At 39.8% G+C, this 21,769-nt stretch overlaps 1 protein-coding gene and 2 long non-coding RNA genes across 7 annotated transcripts in view; 1 reads left to right on the forward strand and 2 right to left on the reverse strand.

The window, feature by feature from the left end:
• Window positions 1–2,971: 2,971 nt before the first annotated feature.
• On the reverse strand, window positions 2,972–4,372 carry LOC143138619 (uncharacterized). Its single transcript, XR_012990265.1, has 3 exons — window positions 4,270–4,372; window positions 3,422–3,520; window positions 2,972–3,031 (listed from the first exon to the last, which is right to left on the reverse strand). It is a non-coding gene; the product is annotated as an uncharacterized LOC143138619 (long non-coding RNA).
• A 3,549-nt stretch (window positions 4,373–7,921) lies between these two features.
• Window positions 7,922–21,769, forward strand: part of llgl2 (LLGL scribble cell polarity complex component 2) — a 50,213-nt gene continuing 36,365 nt past the window's right edge. For 4 of the 5 annotated variants that reach the window (XR_012990158.1, XM_076298696.1, XM_076298698.1 and 1 more), the window contains exons 1-5: window positions 7,922–8,323; window positions 18,747–18,880; window positions 18,966–19,063; window positions 21,121–21,202; window positions 21,293–21,408. Coding sequence is in view for 4 of the 5 variants with exons in the window: in XM_076298696.1 (XP_076154811.1) it covers window positions 18,806–18,880; window positions 18,966–19,063; window positions 21,121–21,202; window positions 21,293–21,408 (371 nt within the window). In the remaining variant the exon portion in view is untranslated. Of the gene's footprint in view, window positions 8,324–16,671; window positions 16,802–18,746; window positions 18,881–18,965; window positions 19,064–21,120; window positions 21,203–21,292; window positions 21,409–21,769 lie in introns of all 5 variants that reach the window. The other variant, XM_076298697.1, reaches the window with a different exon arrangement.
• On the reverse strand, window positions 12,324–13,861 carry LOC143138620 (uncharacterized). Its single transcript, XR_012990266.1, has 3 exons — window positions 13,686–13,861; window positions 12,951–12,981; window positions 12,324–12,430 (listed from the first exon to the last, which is right to left on the reverse strand). It is a non-coding gene; the product is annotated as an uncharacterized LOC143138620 (long non-coding RNA).

Raw genomic sequence — 21,769 nt, forward strand, 5'->3', positions numbered from 1 at the left:
ATCTGTTTGTGAGCATCAAAGGAGACATGCGTTGCCTTCCACCAACTGAAGATGCCTTCCTATTACACCTTCGCCAAGCCCTGCATCAGTTGGCTGTGTGTAAGCGGGCACACATGGTTCAGCCAACCTACCCAGCTGCCACTGATTTTGGGAGAAAACTTGTCAATGGCAAATTGGTGGCAACCATGATGCTGAAAGAGGCAAAACCTTCTGAACTCAAACATACTAAACATACAAACATACAAAAATACTGCCGCTGCAAGAAAAACATGTGTGCCCAGGGATGCTCCTGTGCAAGAGCCAATGTGAAGTGTGGCATTGCATGTCTCTACACCAGGGACCCCAACAGATGTTCAAGGATTGAACTTGCGCTTGAAGACAGTGGCACGTAAGTATGCCGCGTGCGCGTGCGTGCGTGTGAGAGAGAGAGAGAGAGAGAGAGAGAGAGATAGAGGGGGGGGGGGGGTGTCAGCTGCTGTGTAACTCACCCTGCCGGTCTTGTTTGCTGTCTCCTCAGGTGTTGAGGGTGAAGGTCTGTCCCTGTATCTGCAATGTGCCACCCTCCTGATTATCCCACCTAACAGGGACCTGCACCTAGTTAATTAGGTCATGTTAAATTATTTTGTTCCATTAAAGTTGTAATAGTTGTCATCCGAGGCAATAAATTAATGAAAGTCATTTTGCTGTATTATATTTCTTGTGTGACACATTTCCATTGGGAGAACAGGGTTATGTTGACATTTACAGTTTTTCTCAGTCGCTTTGGTGCTTTTTGCAGATCAGAATGAAAATGATCATAACTATTATATCAACCTCCACAACATTTAGTCATTTGTGCACATCATAGTAGCAAATTCTCCTTCCTCTGAACAAATTGCAAATGCTTTTGGACATGTATCAGTTGCTTTCATACAATTCTCTGCTGTTTTTTAACATTATCATTTGCTTATGTCATGTCAGTCAAAATGAACTATACTTATATGGAAGAATATTAGACTCAAAAGTTTTGTACGTGTGTATCACGTTTTGAAACTGTAGAAATTATTTGTAACTGTAAAAATGATCTGTACAAGTAATTGTCAATATCACAAATATGCCCTACACTTACAAATCTATTCTACGGGTACGGATCGGTTTTACAGCTACAAATCATCCTACAGTTAAAAATATTTTACAATTACAAATATATTCTACAATTACACATCAATATTCTACGCACAAAAAGCTGCTCTACAGTTACAAATCTTTTCTACAGGTGTACAGACTTTTGCACCACCTTAGGGACGAGAAGTGTCTCATATGTGTGTGTGTTACAGGATTTGTAACTGTAAAAATGATTTGTGATTTAACAAAAAAATAACACGAACAATTTTAAGTATTACTCATATGTCGTTCACTTACAAATATATTCCACAGGTATTAAATATTCCACAGTTGCTGTCTTTCAATTACGAAACTATTCTGCCAATACAAATCTCTGCTGCTCGCACAAGTATTTTCTACAAGTACACAAATACTTTTGAGACTGTTCTGGCGCTTCCTGTTGAATAGCCAATGGCGATCCTCAGGTTTGGCTAGCCAACTATGGTTTGTGAACTGAGATTCAATCACAGAGCAGGAGCAGCGCCGTCGTCGTGCATAGTTGTGTGGGTGCAACCAAACTTGGAGTCTACGCTTGGAGCACGCTAGCAGAGAATGTCTAGGGAACGGGCTCCGATGCTATTTCCTATATTTCTTGAGGTACATTGATAGTTAATACAGCCAGTGTACCTGATACACGGGACAAGTAGTTAACAAAATGTTTCCCCTCTCTATCGGCAGTTATCTTTCTGGCTGTTCCTAGGTAGTTAAGTTATCAATTTATTTACATTTCAAATGGGCGACTTAAGCTATGTTAATTACAGTCATCGTTTTACATTTCTGATGGTTCATTAACTTTGATAATTTGCCAACTGTACCTGTGCAGATAAACTACTACAAATACAATCATGCTTTTCCAGAATGCTCTCTTTCTACATAGTGTTTCAGTGTGCATGTAAATATGCATTGTTGTTTTTGTCTATTCATGTAGCCTAAGCCAGTGTTTCTCAAAGTGTGGTTCGCGAGCAGGCATGCTAAAATATAATAGGCCTAGATGATTTGTTTGCGATGTTGAACAACTTTTATGTAAATCCAAACAGTTCTGTAACACTGCCTATGTAAGCTACGCCAGTTTAAATCATGAATCCTGACAATAAGCAAGGTGGTTCAATGAGTAGGCCTACTATTTTTTTGTTTAGCTAGGTGGTCTGTGAGGTTTTTTTATTTATTGCTTAAGTGGTCCTTGTTCTGAAAAAGTTTGAGAAACACTGATGTAATATCTCTTATCAAGGGCCTTCAAGATCACTCCACTGGATCACTGGACCATTCTCTACATCAGCATGGAGAACATGTAGCCTACCACTGAATAGAAAATACATCTCCTTCCCTCCTATATTTGTTCTTAAAAATGTGTTTCTTAGGTCTATTGTATTCTAGTCTTTGAACACCATTATTGTAGACTTCTCCCCTGTCCTGTCTGATACATTTAAAATTGCATTTTTAAATATTATTCCCTAATGCGTGGATATGTGAACTTTAATAAATCATTTTATTCATGACGCTTACGTTTTTATCCAAAGCAACTTAGACATCAATTCTTACCAGAGCCAGTTTCTCAGAGCAAGTTGGGGATACACGTAGGTGCCTTGTGGCAGCTGAGAAACAAAATCACAACTTTTCTGGCTACTGCATATGGTGCACACATTGTAGTTAAATATACAACTAGGAAAAATAGCAATCGGCATACAGTTTCTCATTGCATAGTTTATTAATTGAACAACTGGAACTCTGGTCACCGTCTGAAACACTGAAATTGTTGACTATACTGCATTGAACTTGCAGAAAACAACACTAGATCAAGCCAAAACCATAATTGCTTTATTTCAGCGTTAGCTTCTTTGAAGGTGTCCCGTCCAGAAGACCACCAGGTCTTTCAATGTCTCTAAAGAACCTGTAAGAATTAAAAGACAATATCAGAAAATCCTTTTAGTAGTAGTTTGTTTGTTATACAATGCTAGCCTGGTTAGCGCTTCGGACTTGTAACCGGAGGGTTGCCGGTAGGCACGGCTGAAGTGCCCTTGAGCAGGCACCTAACCCCTCACTGTTCCCCGAGCGCCGCTGTTGTTGCAGGCAGCTCACTGCCGGGATTAGTGAGTGCTTCACCTCACTGTGTGCTCAGTGTGTTTCACCAATTCACGGATTGGGATACTTTCACATATTTTTCAGTCTGCGAGTGGTTCAAGTATACAGATCTCTCATCAAATCCAAATCACTCTGATCAGCCCCACTCTGATCCTAAGATTCCTAAGGGATCTTAGGAAATATTTGTCATACCACTTACAACGTATTGTCTGAGGTAGGCTGTGACACGGCATGAGTCTTCCATTTCATCTTCGTCAACCTCCGTTTCATCTGGTCAAACCACTCTTTTCAAAATCATCTGCAACAAAAACAGTGCGCAGATTTAGCCTAGTCTACTGTATGACTTCAACGAGGTGATCTTCAGTTTCGTTCTGCTTACAGTATCTCACTGCCACTGCAACGCCTTTGAATGCACTCCACTGCCCTGTTTACAAATGCTACAGTGGACTTAAACTGCCACCTTGTGGCGATAAGTTTTAATACATTTCACACAGCTGCATGAATCACAGAAAGTGCGAAAGAAGTGGCCACTTCTGAATGGGACCCACTGTATGTGGTAACAGTCAATATTTTTTTTTCAAATGTGCTTCATAAACATACAATCCTGCACTGTGAAAACAAAAAACATCTGAATTATACTCCCTTCACCCAAATACAATAATGAAGGTGAAAGGAAGTTATTAAGCATTAATGGTGCTTCCTAAAGGGGGTATTGATAAATAGTCTAGGTCCAGAGGCTGCCTTTGAAGAGCCTGTTCCAGTCTGGTTTTCAGCCTCTCTAATAACCTGCCAGTGTAGATAAATTTATCATAGATAATGATCTATCACTGACAGGAACCAACAAAAATGTTTGAAAATAAATTGACTTTTAAAGATAGAATAGTAGTGATTTCTCTTTAACTTTTACAAAATATAAAACATACACATCCGAGGATGTTGTTTTAAGTAAGAATACTGCCGTCAACAAGTTCAAAAGGTATGCTTTTTGAAACTCACATCGGGCGGCGACCTATTTTCATAGACAGTAAAATATATTTTATGACCCACCTGTGCTTCAGAAGGAGGCAGCAACTGGGGATCCATAAGAACCTGCTTACACAGAAGAAATAGATACATAGACAGATGAATGTGTCTACCAATGCCCAGCACAGTATTTCTGTATTATTTATTTTGTACCTTATGATCAGTCAGGGGCGTCGCCAGCCAATTTTACCGGGGCTTCAGCCCGGGGTAAATTGAGCTCAGCCCGGGTAGCCAAACATTTTTTATTTAACTTTTTTATTTCGTTGGGCATTCTATCCCTCGTAGCCTGTTAGAACAAGGAATCCCGAACACTAAACTCTGACAAGGAGAAGCAGAACTGGCGGGGGTGGGCTGGGGGTGGGTGAGCGGCAGAGGGTCGCTTCTTCACGGTCTGGTCTGAGATCAGTGGATCTGTGCTCTCAACTAACGTTACTGCTGTCAACTCACTGGGTGGTGCAGAGTCATAGGTTGCAGTACGTTGATAAAGCAGACGTGACATGGCCAGCAAAAAACAATTGAAACTGTTTGGCTTTTTCAAACGAAAGGAAAAGGGTAAGAATTCATGTTTCAAACTGAAATATAAGCTTAGTCCTGTCCGACCAACTCCATAAAGGCTAGCTATATATGGTTGTTGTTTACCTATCCTATCGCTAGCTGGCTAGCAAGCTATCATTAGTAAACACTAAGCAGGAGTCAAAATTTACTTTTTTAAATGTGAATATCTACCATTCACTATCTTGAATATCTTCACTGACAAATGAAGTGGCGAAATTCACCCACCATTCAATAGGTAATCCGTATTTTCTGTCTGAAATCTACCAACTTCCATAGTTGCAATGACTGAACTAGGTAGATGAGGTTTAATATAGTTGGAATGACTGAACAGTAAAATAGGTGGATAGTTTAAAAGGTTTAATTATTTTCTAGGTAGATGAGGTTTAATGTAGTTGGATTGACTGAACTAGGTAGATGATGTTTAATATAGTTGGAATGACTGAACTAGGTAGATGAGATTTAATATAGTTGGAATGACTGAACAGTTAGTGGATAGTTTAAAAGGTTAAATTATTTGCTAGGTAGATGATGTTTAATATAGTTGGAATGACTGAACTAGGTAGATGAGGTTTAATATAGTTGGAATGACTGAACAGTTAAATAGGTGGATGGTTTAAATGGTTAAATGATTTGCTAGGTAAATGAGGTTTAATATTGTTGGAATGACTGAACAGTTAAATAGGTGGATAGTTTAAATGGTTAAATTATGTTGTGGACAGAGGAAACAGTTGAACAAGATGTGTAGTCTTATTAAGAGAATGAGATTGGCTATTCAACAGGAAGCGCCAGAACAGTCTCAAAAGTATTTGTGTACTTGTAGAAAATACTTGTGCGAGCAGCAGAGATTTGTAATGGCAGAATAGTTTCGTAATTGAAAGACAGCAACTGTGGAATATTTAATACCTGTGGAAAATATTTGTAAGTGAACGACATGAGTAATACTTAAAATTGTTCGTGTTATTTTTTTGTTAAATCACAAATCATTTTTAGAGTTACAAATCCTGTTACACACACACACAATACATATGAGACACTTCTCGTCCCTAAGGTGGTGCAAAAGTCTGTACACCTGTAGAAAAGATTTGTAACTGTAGAGCAGCTTTTTGTGCGTAGAATATTGATGTGTAATTGTAGAATATATTTGTAATTGTAAAATATTTTTAACTGTAGGATGATTTGTAGCTGTAAAACCGATCCGTACCCGTAGAATAGATTTGTAAGTGTAGGGCATATTTGTGATATTGACAATTACTTGTACAGATCATTTTTACAGTTACAAATAATTTCTACAGTTTCAAAACGTGATACACACGTACAAAACTTTTGAGTCTAATATTCTTCCATATACTTATGGATACTGAATAGTCGTTCCCTATAAAACTAATAGTCTTCATTTCATTGCTTGAGTCATTACATACAACATTGTTGAACTAGTTATCAAATTCTGTCACAATGCTGTAGAATTGCAAAGAGCATACAGTAAAAATGTACATATTCAGTGTCTTGTACTCACTTACTCCCCTAACTACAGCAATCTGTAACTTTACTGTAGTTTTCAAATGGCTGTACAAGTACTGTATAGTGCTGTCTTGAGCATGTTCAGGTAGTGTCACCGAGTTCTGCCCTTTTTTGCATTGGAAAACACTGAGAGAACTGTCATAATGAAAACATGACAAAGCCATTTGACTATCTTGTTCATAAACGATGGTGTCAAGACTTCTCATTTTGATGACACTGACAGTTTCATTGACATGAATACGTGCTTTTGAGGAATGGACTATCCATTTTGAGCAAGTGACGTGCTTTTGCAGGTCATCCACTAGGTTTTGCAGTTTGCACTAATTGTTTTGAGAAATGCACTAACTGCTGTGCAAATGTTAATAGTGATGTGAGAATAGCACCAAAGCGACTGAGAAAAACTGTAATAAAAAGCCTAGGCCATGATGTCTTTTGGAATTTTGAGAGTAGCCTAAAATTCTATGGAGGTTCTGAGCCTGTTGATCGCCAACTACAGTAGTAGTGTAACATCACAGATCCATTGATTTTCGTTGGATTTTTATATTTTTTCCTGTGGAATGAGTATACTGTTTGATGAAAAGAATGGCATATTGGCTGAAGTAATAACCTGGGGGAATAATTGATTGCCAATGAAGTAAAGATACATTTTTTTGGAAAAAAGTGACAAACGCCTATTTTTTTGCATTAAATTGATGCAAAATCATGTAGAAATGTGTTTTAATAGTTATTTGTTCAGTGGATGTTGTCAGCACATGTGTTCTGTGCACCTGGAATGCATTTATTGACAGCCTACCCAACCCACTGAGGAGTTGAGGGAAAAAAAAAACATTTTTCACATTTTTCTGATAAAAAAGATAGGCCTAGACTAAAATGGCCACATTTTTTTCACGATATTTCCGGCAGAGCAGACCCTCAAATTAGTGTTTCTTAGGGTCAAAGTTAACAGCAAAAACAGAAATAGTATGGCAGACAATGTCAGGTCCAACCCACTTTTGAGACTTTGGCTCCCCGACTATGAGATATTTCAATGGTGACAAAACATCTAAACATTTTGACTTGCAGTGCTTAGCCTACACAATGTCAAAGGGACGATGCATTTTGGGGGCACTGACTTATATGAGAAAGAAATTTAGTTTTTGTTTTGACACGAGTGAATTGTTTTTGGCGAGATATGAGCTTTTGCAGGTGAACCATGGTGTTGTGCTGAACCATTCAGGTTATTTTGGCAAAAGCACCAAGAGTGTTGAGAACGGCTGGTCTGTTTCAATAAATGAGCCAAAGCAATTGATAAGGATCTTTGCCATTTTCGTGGCACTGACTCTTTATGTGGGAAAGGAATTTAGTTTTGAAGCACGAGTGAAACATTTTGAGAGATATGATTTTGCAAGTGAGCATTGGTGTTGTGCTGAACTGTAAGGCCGTTTTGCCAAATTAGGCTATCTTAGTGTTTTGAGAATGTAATTTCTGTTTTAAGCAATGAGCCAAACCAAATGGAGAAAAACTGTAAACCCTAAGTGTTGATTTGCTGTCTATGGGGGGTTAAGCCAGGATACATTGATACATTCTCAGAGCCATTCTCATTTGGGGGAGGGTCTATCTTTGCCCCGACTGGCAGTATACCGGAAGAGATTTTGTAGAAAGAGGAGATAACATTAGCTAACTAATTTCCTCGAAATAACTGGTCTTCTTTGCAGCGGAGTGTACAGAGGGGCTCATTTGTTTAAGTCAACGGGATATCAAGAAATGGTTGTTACCCTCGGGTGAAACAACAGTTAGTGATCCGACAATCTTTTTGTAAATTAGCTATTTCTAGCTATTTAGCTAGCTTGGTGGAGCTAAAGTTGCTCCACCAAGAAAGCTGCTTCCTCGTTTTGGACATCCTTGTAACGTTAACGTTAGGAATACCAACCAAGCTAAGTCAGCTAACTTAGGTACAAAGGAACTAAAAGTTAGTCCAGGATTCGTAACCGCTTTGTCGACTCTCGGAAAAGCGAAAATCATCCAGGTACGTTAATGTCATCTTTACATTTCCTGGCTGTCCCAACAGGTGCTGTGTCTACAGGTGTTGTTTTGAGCCAAGTCAGTGAGAGCTGCGCTAACTCATATTTTAACGTTAACTTGACCAGGATTATCTTGCCTGCAGAGTAATGTTAGGTTACTAACGTTAGAGATCAAGCATAGCCAATAAATTAATAACAAGGAACACTTTCATTGTTGGCTAGTTGCTATTCAATAACATTTGCTCGATTGAAAGCTAATTATCGCTAGCTAACCAGCTGGACATCCAACTGGCTGAAGTTAGCTCGGTTGGTAAGTTAGCTTTAACGGTACCGTTAAGATAAAAAAAAGAAAAACAATTCTATCAAAGGCCTGTATACTTCAGCAGTTACAAGTATTCTTTAAGTCCATCGTCACATAATCTGTCAAGGTAATACCGGCATCGTGTAATCATAGCAAAAATGACTGTAGTTGGCATAATCACAACTTAGTCGAGTGTTTGTTAACGTTAGCTAACGTTAAGTCAGGTGACGTTTGGTTGCTAGCTAACGTTAGCTAGTGCTAAGCAGATGTTTCGTTAGCTGACTGGTCTCGATGACTAACGCTAATATTTCCTCCAGCATTTAACGTTTGCTTATGTTGCTCACCACCAGGTTATCAGTGATTGCAGTTGACTAGGTTAATTAGCGCAGGTTTTTTATTTGTTCTGGCAATAAACTTATATCATCACAGCGTGTGTAACTGCTAGCGCATCACCTAACACATTGCAGTTGATTATGGTAAAGTTAGTCTAAGTATATTACTATCAATTAACGTATGTAGTTTATACTGCACTTTCTCGTAAGTGTTAGGGAAGTGGTTGGTTGTCTATAATTTGTATAATGGTGTATGTAATGTTTGGCTGTGCTGACCCTGGCTATCGCCATTATGCGTCTATGTTCCTGTAGGCCTAACTTTAGAGGTGTGTCCCCTCTTCAGGTGTGTAACGTTACTGAGTCAGATGTCTACCAGGAAGCAATGGGTGGTTGTGTTTATCTGTCTAACCGGTTTGTCGAGTAATAAATAGCTTGTTTGTATATGAGTTTGTAATTCTAGAAGACATTCAATACATCACACTTTTTAGTCTATTGCTGCTAGAAATGTTAGGCCTGGCAGTCAAGATAACTTCACACTTTATTGATCTAAATCTTGCTCTTATTATTATTCTGGTTATTTTTCCACTTTATTTGGTGGTAATTTATTTGCACCGGTCACTACACAGTATTATGTATGTACCCTCCAGAATTATTGGCACCTTTGGTGATGTTGACTAAAAACAGGTATAAAAAAATAATCTTTTGATGATACATTGTACTCTCACAATTAAAACAACAAGGAAAAATCCACCCTTGAAGGGAAGAAAATCTGAGAAAAAAGAAAATCTCATAAAGAAATAAATATTTTTAACCAAAGCACGTTGCTCACAATTATTGGCACCCCTACAAAATCTTACATACAAAACCTAACAGAAGCATTTCCCTATCTAATTTCAACTTCATAGTTCATTACTTTGTTTTTCACTAAGGTATGAAAATAAAGCGACACAGGCAAAATCCTCTTGTCATTTTTCAACATTAGAAAGATGAGAGAATACACAAAATTTAAATAAAAAGAAAGGTGACATTTGTAAGTCAGGGAATGTTAATAAAAACTAGAAAAGCATTTCCTGAAGGAAATACAGTGCATGAAAATGCAAAAAATATGATGTAAAATATCATACAGAGTAAAAACAAACTATATTGGTTGCTAGGTAGATGAGGTTTAATATAGTTGGAATGACTGAACAGTTAAATAGGTGGATAGTTTATATAGTTAAATGATTTGCTTGGTAGATAAGGTTTAATATAGTTGGAATGATTGAACGGTTAATTAGGTGGATAATTTAAATGGTTAAATTATTTAGGTAGATAATTGACGATAACTGACAGTTGGAATGGCTCTAATGTTTGCTAGCAGTTATGCTAACTATGTTATCAAAGATAATAATGTTAACCAAGTTACTTAACTTAGTTAACTTAACTAATGTTTTCATTTTTAGTAGTTATGCTAACTATTCTAACTAGCATGCTAACATGCTAACCAGAGACGGTTGATAAAGCGAGACGATTCACAGAAGGGTTCTTCCTGTTCCCCTATGACGTAGGGTTCACTAGCGCCACGCCTTTTTAGGAGACTAGCGAGAGATTCTTTACACTGTGGCCCTATGGAAGAAATCATTTTTTCTCGGATTATGCCCCAGCCCTTAATTATACAGCTCGAGATTGGGCATTTTAATGCATTTTCTGTAATTCACATGTGTTCCTTACATTCTGACATCGACATGGCGTTTTTCAGATGAACAGTTAATGAGAAAAACGACTTTGTTTGCCACTTGTCTGTTTCTGTAACCCACTGGCACGCGATCTACTAAGTAGCCGAAGGTTCTCTGGAATAAGTTACCGTTGCTTACCACTTCGATGTTGATCACTCAATCGCGAAAATGGATTGCGTTCAAATAGGCTGTATAGCAGACGGCCATACACATAAACTAGGGCAGTGGTTTCTCAACCTTTTTTCAGTGATGTACCCCCCTGTGAAATATTTTTTCAGCCAAGTAGAGTAGCCTTCCCCCTAACCAGCGCAAAGCATTTTTGGTTGAGAAAAAAAAGATTTAAAACAGAGCACTGTGCCATCAGTGTCTAATTTATTAAACTTTGGAACTAATAAACACATACAAAATTCAAACATTTGGATAGTAATCCATGACTACATTTATTGCAAATTATTTGTATATTTTAAAATCTCACGTACCCCCATTTGAGAACCACTGTACTATAGTATTGCATATTATTGTTTAACAAGTAGGTCATATCACATAATAATCTGGACAGCCAGGGGTGCGTTTCCCAAAACCATAGTTTGCATTGTAACCAACAAAGTAGCTAACTTAGTTAGCAACTATGGTTATGGGAAACGTGCCCCTGGTTAACAAGTTGCTAACTAGCACACCTAACCAGACGTCTGCTTTCTCAATTAGCCTTACCTCTGATGTTTGATAAAGTAGCGCCAATCGATGTATCCCACAGCGCCGCCACACGGCCATATCTTTAGGCCTACTATCCACACAAATTACAATGGAAATACACCACTTATTTTTTCATTGACATAAGGCTAAAAATATGATGAACACTGGCATTTCTCTTTCAGATACCATATTATTGAACTAGTAGAAGAAAGAGGTAGCTTGTTAATATAAGGAGTGCCGACTTGTCCATCCGATCCAAACAAGTAAACCTGAGGAAAGGAGGGTATAAAGTGTGTGAGGCTAACTTTGAATGGTATGGTTTTATTTGAAATTCACATTTTCAACAAATCCCACAATTTAACACCTGCATACATAGCCACATTCTGCAGTCTAGCCACAAGGAAAAGAATAGCACAACTGCCCTAAACCCCCTCCATCAACTGCCAGTAGATGTGTCCTGCATTGAGTGGTAGTTAAGCATTTACAAAACTAAATACTGTTATTGTCTTTGAATTAACTAACATCCTGAATGGAGTGTAGGAAAGCAGGATCTCTTCGTTTGGTTGGATGAAGGTTGAAGTCATATGGCCAGCATTTACAGCACCTAAAACAGAGACAACACCACGCAAAGTAAAAAAAAAAAAAAAAAACATCATGAATTACAATTATGTTCTTATGTTCTTGAAATTAAGTTACTACACCTGCACATTGCTTTGCTTAATATGATCCTTCATACTATAAATGCTGTGATAACACAATAGGACTGAAGACTATGATACAGCTGGAGAGGCTGCCAAGTTAGGCAAATACTACGACTGACTTCTTTGAGGCCATGAACAGGCTTTTTGATGTCTTAAATTCACGGTATAAATGTCCATTCAAATCCCCTACTCCAGTTTTAGCATCAGTCAAATTGTGATTACAGCACTTGATTACAAACACAAACACTTACTTCTCAGGTGCATCTCTGACCCCAATCCATGGCGTCGTCCTATAGGACCACAAAGCAGACATCAGATCCACCATCTTACGGAGAGCCTTCAGTGGATTGAGTCTTGGACCTTCAGGTTGCTAGAGAACAATACATATAGTGCAGCAATCATTCTCAGTGTGTTAACTAATGTTGAATAATAGATCTTTTTTTCCATACAGAGGGAAGTTTAAATCTAGTTACAGAGTTTCATAGTGACAGGCTGTTGGTCGAAACATGTTGGCCAATGCAGCCAAAAAGGCTTTTCCTTTGGAGTGCCTTTTGTAGAATTAGTTTCAACTTTATTTTGGTAGTGTTTCATGAAGTCTTCAGGTCTGATTGTTAGTAGCCTATATGAAATTATATTTGATATGTTTAACTTTGAAAGTCTGTAACTTGTATAGGGCAATTCCACGCAAAACTGTCACATCCATAATGCCAACTAAATACCATGGCATTGTGTTGGTGTTATGGATGTTACAGTTTTGCGTGGAATTGCCCTATACATTTGAATGGCCACAAGAGCGGACAGTTACAGAACACAGTACATAGCATTGACTTATCCTCTGAATAACACAGGTTCAAGTGCATTCCTTGCTGTCATCGCGGGTTCATCCTCACCATCCATAGCGTCCTTCTGCTCGTCCAACAACTGGGGAGAGAATTAGCAAACATGACGTTCATTTTAGTGCTGCTTGATAAGGGTCTGTGCAAGACCATCCGAGAAAAACTACTCACAACTGATGTAACGTTATTCAACACAATCGTTGAGCGCCACCCTGACTACACATTTGCCATCAGAGACAAACTTAATACAAAAATATGTAATGTGCAGGATCGGGGCAGAGATCAGTAGAGAAAATCGTCGCGTCATCAAGGACAGACAGAGAATATGGCGTAAAACTAAATGTTTCACTAGCTGCTACGCTAGGCTGATAATAAAATTCAGTGCACCAACAACTGTGTACATACGGTAGCTATCTACTCATTTTTTACTAGCAACTAAACACATTTCAAAACTGCTAAATCAATGTCGCTTGCAGTAGATCTGATCCACAAGCTATAGTGATGCCGATTTAGGTAGAGCAAATATCAGGTTCGTAAATTATCTTTGTAGCCTAACTACCAAATTAATCTGGTAGCTAGTGCCTCAGCTAGCTCTGCTATCGGTATCAGATGGTTAGCTAGCTAACGTCAACTAACGTTACTCCTCAATGAGCTAACATTCATGACGGCGACACGAGATAATAATAATGTTATTACCTAAACTCCGCAGACATTTTACTACATAGATAACTCGTTACACTGACACAGACTAATCACAAATACCTCGCCACATTTCAAACTGCCACTTACCTGGAAATCAGACCGCATCTTGCCACGACGATGTACCAAATTCAGTCACCCAGGCCAGCTCCAGTTGGTCACAGCAAGAGAGAGGCGCGAAAATGAAAAATATTTGACGTTTTCATCAACGAGGTAGCGTCAGCGCATTCTGACCACGCCTTTTTAGGAGGCAGGAACTGTGTACAATTCCATTCTATTGTAGAAGCCTGTGCTGCTTTATCTTTGTATATTAAGGATCTTTGTGCTAACTATGTTAACATGTTACTTAGCTAACCTAGCTAATCATTTTGAGCAGTTATGCTAACTATGATAACTAACATGTTAGCATGCTAACTATGCTAACCATGTTACTAAGCTAACTTAGCTAATCATTTTTAGCAGTTTTGCTAAAAATGCTAACTAGCATGTTAACTATGCTAACTATGTTACTTAGCTAACTTAGCTAATCATTTTTAGCAGTTTTGCTAAAAATGCTAACTAGCATGTTAACTATGCTAACTATGTTACTTAGCTAACTTAGCTAATCATTTTTAGCAGTTTTGTTAAAAATTTAAACTAGCATGCTAACATGCTAACTATGTTAACTATGTTACTTAGCTAACTTAGCTAATCATTTTTAGCAGTTTTATTAAAAATGCTAACTAGCATGCTAGCATGCTAACTATGCTAGCATGCTAACTATGTTACTTAGCTAACTTAGCTAATCATTTTTAACAGTTTTGCTAACTATGCTAACTAGCATGTTAACATGCTAGCATGCTAACTATGCTAACCATGTTACTTAGCTAACTTAGCTAATCATTTTTAGCAGTTTTGCTAAAAATGCTAACAATGTTAGCAATGTTAGCATGCTAACTATGCTAACCATGCTAACTAGCTACAGTGGGTAGGAGTCATAGTTGATGACAAGTAACAGTTACAATGGCTGAACAGTTAAAAAGTTCAGTAGTTTAAAGTGTTAAATTGTTTAACAGTGAAATATTGTAGTGAGGACTTTTATTTTGAAACAGTTTTTGGCAGAGGAAGCAGTTGAACAGGATGTGTAGTCTTCCAGTTTGTATGCTTAAAGCCTGAGACTGGCAGTTGATGCAGGTGGCCCGAACACCTGCCATAGGATTCTAATTGCTTAACGGCCGTATTGTGATGTCATAATCATAATGTTAAGTCAATGGAGAAATTTTGATAGTTTTTAATTAATAGTTTAAAAAGTATAAAAGTTACAAAGTTGAAAAATGCATAGCACCCATGTCCTAAGTAAGACCTACGCAACGCAGTTTGAATGAAGTTTCTACGTTAAACGGTTGAAGCTGCATTAAATGCGTTAGAAGAAGAAGAAGAAGCAGAAGAAGAAAAAGCCTTGGAAGAACAGTACAGTGCATTTTCATGCACTGTAACTAGGTACTTTGTTGAAAATGTCTATATTTACAGTTAAATGTGCGATTTGTAGGATTGTTACTGAACGTTCTGTAGGCCAAAATCAAAACACTGGTGAACGTTCTCAAGACTACCAGACGCGAGCCTCTTCTGGGTTGCCAGATGTAATGAAGACTTAGCTAACGTTAGTTGACCTGCAGCTGCTTGGCCAGCTCTGCGTCAGACTTGATATTCTTCATTTGATGAAGACGTCACCATCTCAGGAAGCTCCTCCGATGTCCACTTAATTTGTTTCTTGTTTTAATTTTGGAAATTTGCCTGCGTCTCGTAGGCGTTCATGACTACAACTGTTGACAGCTGGCCTTTGCTAATTTGGCAACCCAAATAGGACGCGCTAGCCCATTATTAATACGCTATTCTAGAATTAATCGTTCAAAACATAAAAGAAAATTTTAAGAGATTCCTCCCCGTAACTTTTTTTTTTCATGGGTTTTACGGGGTTTTACGAGTTAGAGTAATGTTGTCAAATACGCCATTACTTCAATTCATCGTGTTTCCTTACTCTCTGACAACATATGGTGATCATTTTTGGAATGGTTACAGTTTATTTTCCATTATTTCCTACATACTGGACCTTTAAAACAATGATTTAAAAGGTTCTAATCAACTGGAAATGTAACAAACATGCTTGGACAAAGACCCATGGTTATGTTGCCCCCACGTGCAGTATGGATGATGGATGGTGAGAATTCCATGAGGACCACTATTGGAGAGTTACAGACAAAAAGTGTCATCTTGGGGTCACCAGGTCCCCCAAACAGTCTTCAAAAGTGACCACTGCTAATAGCTTATTTAGAGGGCATGCTAGGTAAATGTCTGTCCAGTCATTTAATTACCAATGTAAACGGCAGGATTTACTGAATGGTACAGTGGCTTTGTCTGGAAGTGTGTTCTATTGTCAGATGAAATAAAAATTGCGCTCTTTGGCAAGGAACACTTTAGGTGTGTTTGGCATACATTCATTATGACTATACTGAAAAGTACCCCATACCTAATAAGAATTATGGTGTAGAGGCTGTGCTATTGTGGGGCTGTTTTTATTCCCAAAGGCCTTCAGAATCTAATTAAGGTGCATGATATCACAAACAACAAGAAAAACCTGGAAATTTTAAAGGAAATCTGTCAATTTCTGCCAAGATACTAAACGTTGGTCATGTTTGGATCATTCATCAGGTCAATGAACCACAACAAACGTCCAGGTCAAAACAAATATGGTTTACTGAACACAAAATCAAGCTTCGGCCATTGCCATCTCAGTCCAATTAAACTCCATTGAAAAACAGTGGGGTGAGTCAAAGAGGAGAATGCACAAGTGTGGACCTAGGAATCTGGACGATCTGGGGAGATTTTGTAAAGACGAACAGTCTGAAATCTCTTGCTTTGTATTCTCCAACTCTATGGGGTGTCATAGGTAAATATTACAAGCTGTTTTATTGGCAAAGGGAGGCTTAAGAAGGTATTATAAGCAGGGGTGCCAATAATTGTGAGCAACGTGTTTTTGTTAAAAATTATTTCTTCTAAAAACAGGTGTATCAGATGTATCTGTTCTATTTCTCACAAGGCTCTGAAAATGTCGGTTGACGTGAAAGGTCGGTAAAGGAGTGATTTTTTCGAATTTCGGAGAGGGTGACCTAGGAAGTCTTCTAGGAAGACATCTAGGGCTACTGAGTATCCCAGTTTTTTTTAAACAGGTTGGTCTAAAAAACCTTGAAAAATGTCTAATTTAGACTGCAATTTCATTTTGCTACCCCACCGATATTTTTGGCGACCCCCAGTTTAAAAACCTTTGTACTAGCCTATGTGGTACACCCCTCTGCTTTAAGCAAATACATCTTGAAGTGTTTATGTTTGCTAACTGTATAGAATGTGGTGCTATCAGAGCACGACCTTAGAGATGACTCTCATGGCTAGGGCTGGGCGATATAAACGGTATAAGCGGTATGCGATAAAAATTTGGCCAACGATTGAGATTTTTGTTATACCGGCATATTGCGATAGGTCATTATGTCATCAAATTGCAACACGCTTGGCCTGCCGGGACCGGCAGCAACCACGAGGAGGCCACAGGTGTGGAAAAATGGCAGCGAGCGGTGAAGGTATTGTAACGATTTGATAGCGACACAGACAGTTGTCCAATCAAAAGGTTTATTAGCTGAGAACGAGAGCAGGGACATAGACCCAGAACACAATACACACGGAGCAGGTCAAGTACACACACACGCTACACATACAGGGGTGGACGCAGCCCCCCACACAAAAAGGATCGATCACACACGAGGGAGAACTAAAAGGGAAACATGTCACGATAAAGACGCTAACTTTAGACTTATAACTTAGGAGAAATACAGACATAAACCCCCAAACAGGGTAGGAATTTCACGGCGGCCACGTCGTTGCCTCTTGCGTTGGCCGTGAGGCCCCTTTGAAAATCAGAGGTTGCAGAGCCTGTGTGGCCTGTCAAAATAATCTAAGCCTTCACAGCGCAAATTAATTGAGTATTTTACGCAGTGGAGAAAGTGACAGCGCAAGAAAGAAAGTGCGTCCAAATTCCATTCATCTCAGTTGAACTACTCGCGAAGTAGCCTATTCATCACACAGACATCACAAGTATCACATGAAAGAGCTTTTTCTCAGCTTTTAAACGATGTTACCCGATAATTGCTTAGTTGAACGGTTCGCGAGAAAAGTAAATAATATAATTCAATTTAATCATACATTCTACTGAAGGTTTTGCGTCCCATGATCTCCCAACCCATTCATCTCGGATACTTCACGAACCCTTCTTTTAACACACGACAAACCTTATATTAAAATAAACAGCAGACCTTACCGAACACAAAGGTGTAAATCAGTCCCCTGTACAGTTAGCCGTTCCAGAGTAATCCAGTTTTGAATTTGCAGTAAATTTCGACATGCATGGATGTCTCCAAATTTGGGCTTTAAGTTTTACAATGTGTTTAAATTGTTCCACATGATTTCATAACGGGCCAAATACAAAATAAATGTTACAAATATCGCCTAGATATTGGTAAATCAGAGGACAGCTGACTGAGTTTGTGAAAGTAGCCTTAGCCTAATGATCACAAAATGCTAAGCATGCATCTAGGCTATTTGAGTTTCTTAAAGCTGAGCTGTGGTTAAATTGTTCAATACATGATTTTATAACAGGCCAAATATAAAATAAATGTTATAGCCTAGATATCTGTAAATATTAGATGATCAGATGATTTACAGTTCTATGTAATATCATGTCATGTTTCATGTTTTTGTAATGTTTCATACAGTGATGTCTACTGCAGTGAATAGGCTAAATAAAACTTTGATCATTTTTATAGCCAATACATTTTTAAATAAGTATCTTGACTATTTTATGCAAGAACCTGCTAGACCTATATTGAAATTCACACACCAAATTATACCGCAATATATACCGTTTACCGTATGTGTCCCAAATTATACCGCAATATGAATTTTAGGCCATATCGCCCACCCCTACTCATGGCACACTAGTCCAATACCAGATATTTTACAGTCTATTGATTACTTTAAATGGAATCACCTACTAGGCCTATTTGTTTAACTTAAAAAATGGCCTTAAACTAGATTATCTTTCTAATCTCTGTTTGTCTTTCCCAGGAAACTGACTGGTAAAATAGGAGTGGACATAGCGGGGCAATAGCACTCGCTCTGTGAGGATGAAGAGGTTTCGCCGGCATGGCCATGATTCTCAACGTGACAAGCTAAAGCAGGAACTGTATCAGTTCAACAAGGTATGCAAGTACAACATAGACAATGGCAGGTGTCATTTCCCACCAACTCACTGTAGCTAATTTTTCTTCTCATTCTGCTTTTCAGACTGTGGAGCATGGCTTCCCTCACCAACCCAGTGCTCTGGGTTACAGCCCTGATTTAGATCTGCTTGCAATTGGCACTCGTTCTGGGGCCATCAAACTGTATCCTTTAACAGAATCAGCCTGTAGTGTGCCTGGCTTTCGGAGAAGCCGGCGGGGGCCCCGGGAAGAGTTCTCTTTTCTTTGTGAAGGGCAGGGCTCCCTGGAATGGGTTCGCCCCGAGATAGGGGCCCGTGCCCTGGAAAGCGCAGCGGTTCCGGCGGCGTCCGGTGAACTCTCGCTGGGCCTTGAAAATCCGAGGGAGAAGGTGTAAATCTCGCGCCGGGCCGTACCCATATCCGCAGCAGGTCTCCAAGGTGAACAGCCTCTGGCATGTTAGAACAAGGCGGGTAAGGGAAGTCGGCAAGTCAGATCCGTAACTTCGGGATAAGGATTGGCTCTGAGGGATGGGCCGGTCGGGCTGGGGTGCGAAGCAGGGCTGGGCCCGTGCCGCGGCTGGAGGAGCGGCCGTCCCGACGCCCCGGTTTCTGCCTTGTCGTCGCCGCCGGAAAGCGCGCGCGGCGGGTCCTCATCGTGCGGCCGTCCTCTCGGGGGCGGTCGTCGGCGGGGTCGCCCGTCGCGCGCCGCCTACGGCGCACGTGGCTCTGGCGGGGCCGGGTAGCGGCGGTGCGCGGCGGCGACTCTGGACGTGCGCCGGGCCCTTCTCGCGGATCTCCCCAGCTACGGCGCGCGCTGGGCCCCTCGCCTCGTCTGGGCCTCGGCCCGGGCGGACGGGGGTTCACCCGGCGCGTGGCCTCGGCCGGCGCCTAGCAGCCGACTCAGAACTGGTGCGGACCAGGGGAATCCGACTGTTTAATTAAAACAACGACCTGATTCTGGGTCAGGGTTTCGTACGTGGCTGAGCAGCTCCAATGCTGCGATCCATTGAAAATCAAACCCTCGATCCAAGCTTTAGTCTGCAGCAGCAGACCCCAGGAGAGGGGAGCCTCCCAGGAGAGGGGAGCCTCCCTTCTCCTTCCTCCTTCAGAGTCCAGGTTGGCCCATGGGCTGCCAACACTTGTGTGTCCAGCAGAGAGAGAGGGCAGGCCGACTCTGGCGGCAGAGTCGGGGAGCGCAGAGTCCAGAGTCCAGAGTCCAGAGTGGAGAAGTGAATGGGAGTGAGTGTCACTCTCTTAAGGGGGAGACCCTCAGAGCTGGAGGGTCAGAGGCCTGGAACATCACCCAGGCTTGTTAAAAAAATGAATGGGAGTGAGTGTCACTCTCTTAAGGGCAGACTCCTCTCACCGCCCCTAATGGCCCAACTAAGTCATTCTTGGTCATGGGGAAAACAAATCTACCAATTGTATTGACAATCAGGTTTAATAATTATTTTTTAATTGTACATGTTATGAAGGATTATTAATAGAATGCGTTCAGCACAGTTATCCTCCCCGATTTTTATCACAAATGAAAATGAAAATTCATCAAATTTTGGATGATGATTTCTTACAACTAAAATGTTTAGTTTAATTAGTCACAAATAATGATGAATGCTAAAAGTGATGATAAATATAAGAATCAACATTCATGTACGACAGAATGGAACACTTTTTTACTTTGGCTTTGTTGAATAAGGAGAGTTCGGTGCAGGGCACAAAGCTACTGTGAAGCGGAAGCACAGTTATTCCCTACTTTATATGCAGTGTCTGCATTATCTGATAAACTGTTATTGCAAACAAATAATACTGTTTACGGTGATTTCTGAGGCCTCTGCCAGCAGTGCACTAGTGTCCAATGTAGTATGCTGTATCAAATGTGAGTGCACCTTCCAACACAGCACTTCCCCATCGAAAAGTGTCCAACAATGGGCAAGTGTTTTCTGAGGGCTATCAAGTTAATAATAAACATTATTATACAGCTCTTCACGATGCTAGTAGAACACTCCATTGACAATATCTAGAATACGGTCTGAACATTTGAGTATGGAAAAAGTATGGAATTTTGAAATGTAAAATGTGTAGGAACCCTGATGCTAGCTCAGTCTGCCTCCGTTACATATGCCATTACTTGTATTTTCATTCATTGCCTCTAGATGTACATAGCAGTCATGAAATTTACCACAGGGCCATTGGCTACTGTGTTTCATTTATATGTTTGAGTTTTTCTTATCAAAGTTTAAGATATGGAGCCCCAGGTGTGGAATTTATGGGGCTGCATGATGAGAATGCCACAGTTACTCAGGTGCACTTCTTGCCCCACCAGGTACGTTTTCTAGCATTATTCTGTCACTCTTGGCTCTTTTTAGAGAGGGGATGGTTTGAAAACTAAATTTGTATGTTTTTTTTTTTAAAGCTGGAATTAGTGACTCTGCTGGATGACAACAGTCTGCACATGTGGACTCTAAGAGCCCACCATGGTGTGTCTGAGCTTCTGGAAGTGGGTCGTTTCACTCTCACTGGACCACCTGGGTAAGATGGCTCTATAAGGCTGATTTATGGTCCAGGTGCTCAAATGAAGAAGTATTGTTGTCAACAGATGTTGTAGGCTTTCAGTCCTGCACCATCAGCAGATTGTCTAATAGAATGTCACCTAGTCTCTATAACAACTTGTACATTTTCTAATGTTTATCTCAGTCACACTAGCTCTGGTAGAATTTTTAGTTGATATCCAAGCGCCGTTTAAAATTTGATCTATCATATTTTGTCAAGTGAAACTTGTTGCTTAGACAGTAAATTGGCCTTTACACACATGCTTGTAGATGTGCAGGCATACATTTACATCACACATTGAATGTTTTAAATGCTTTAAACACTGCCTTAAAATACTTCA

Source organism: Alosa pseudoharengus, unplaced genomic scaffold (assembly GCF_046254945.1).
Source record: "Alosa pseudoharengus isolate Yale_2024_CS ecotype anadromous, Long Island Sound unplaced genomic scaffold, YU_APseudo_1.1 YU_APseudo_1.1_scf_21, whole genome shotgun sequence".
In the NCBI taxonomy this organism is placed as follows: Eukaryota; Metazoa; Chordata; class Actinopteri; order Clupeiformes; family Clupeidae; genus Alosa; species Alosa pseudoharengus.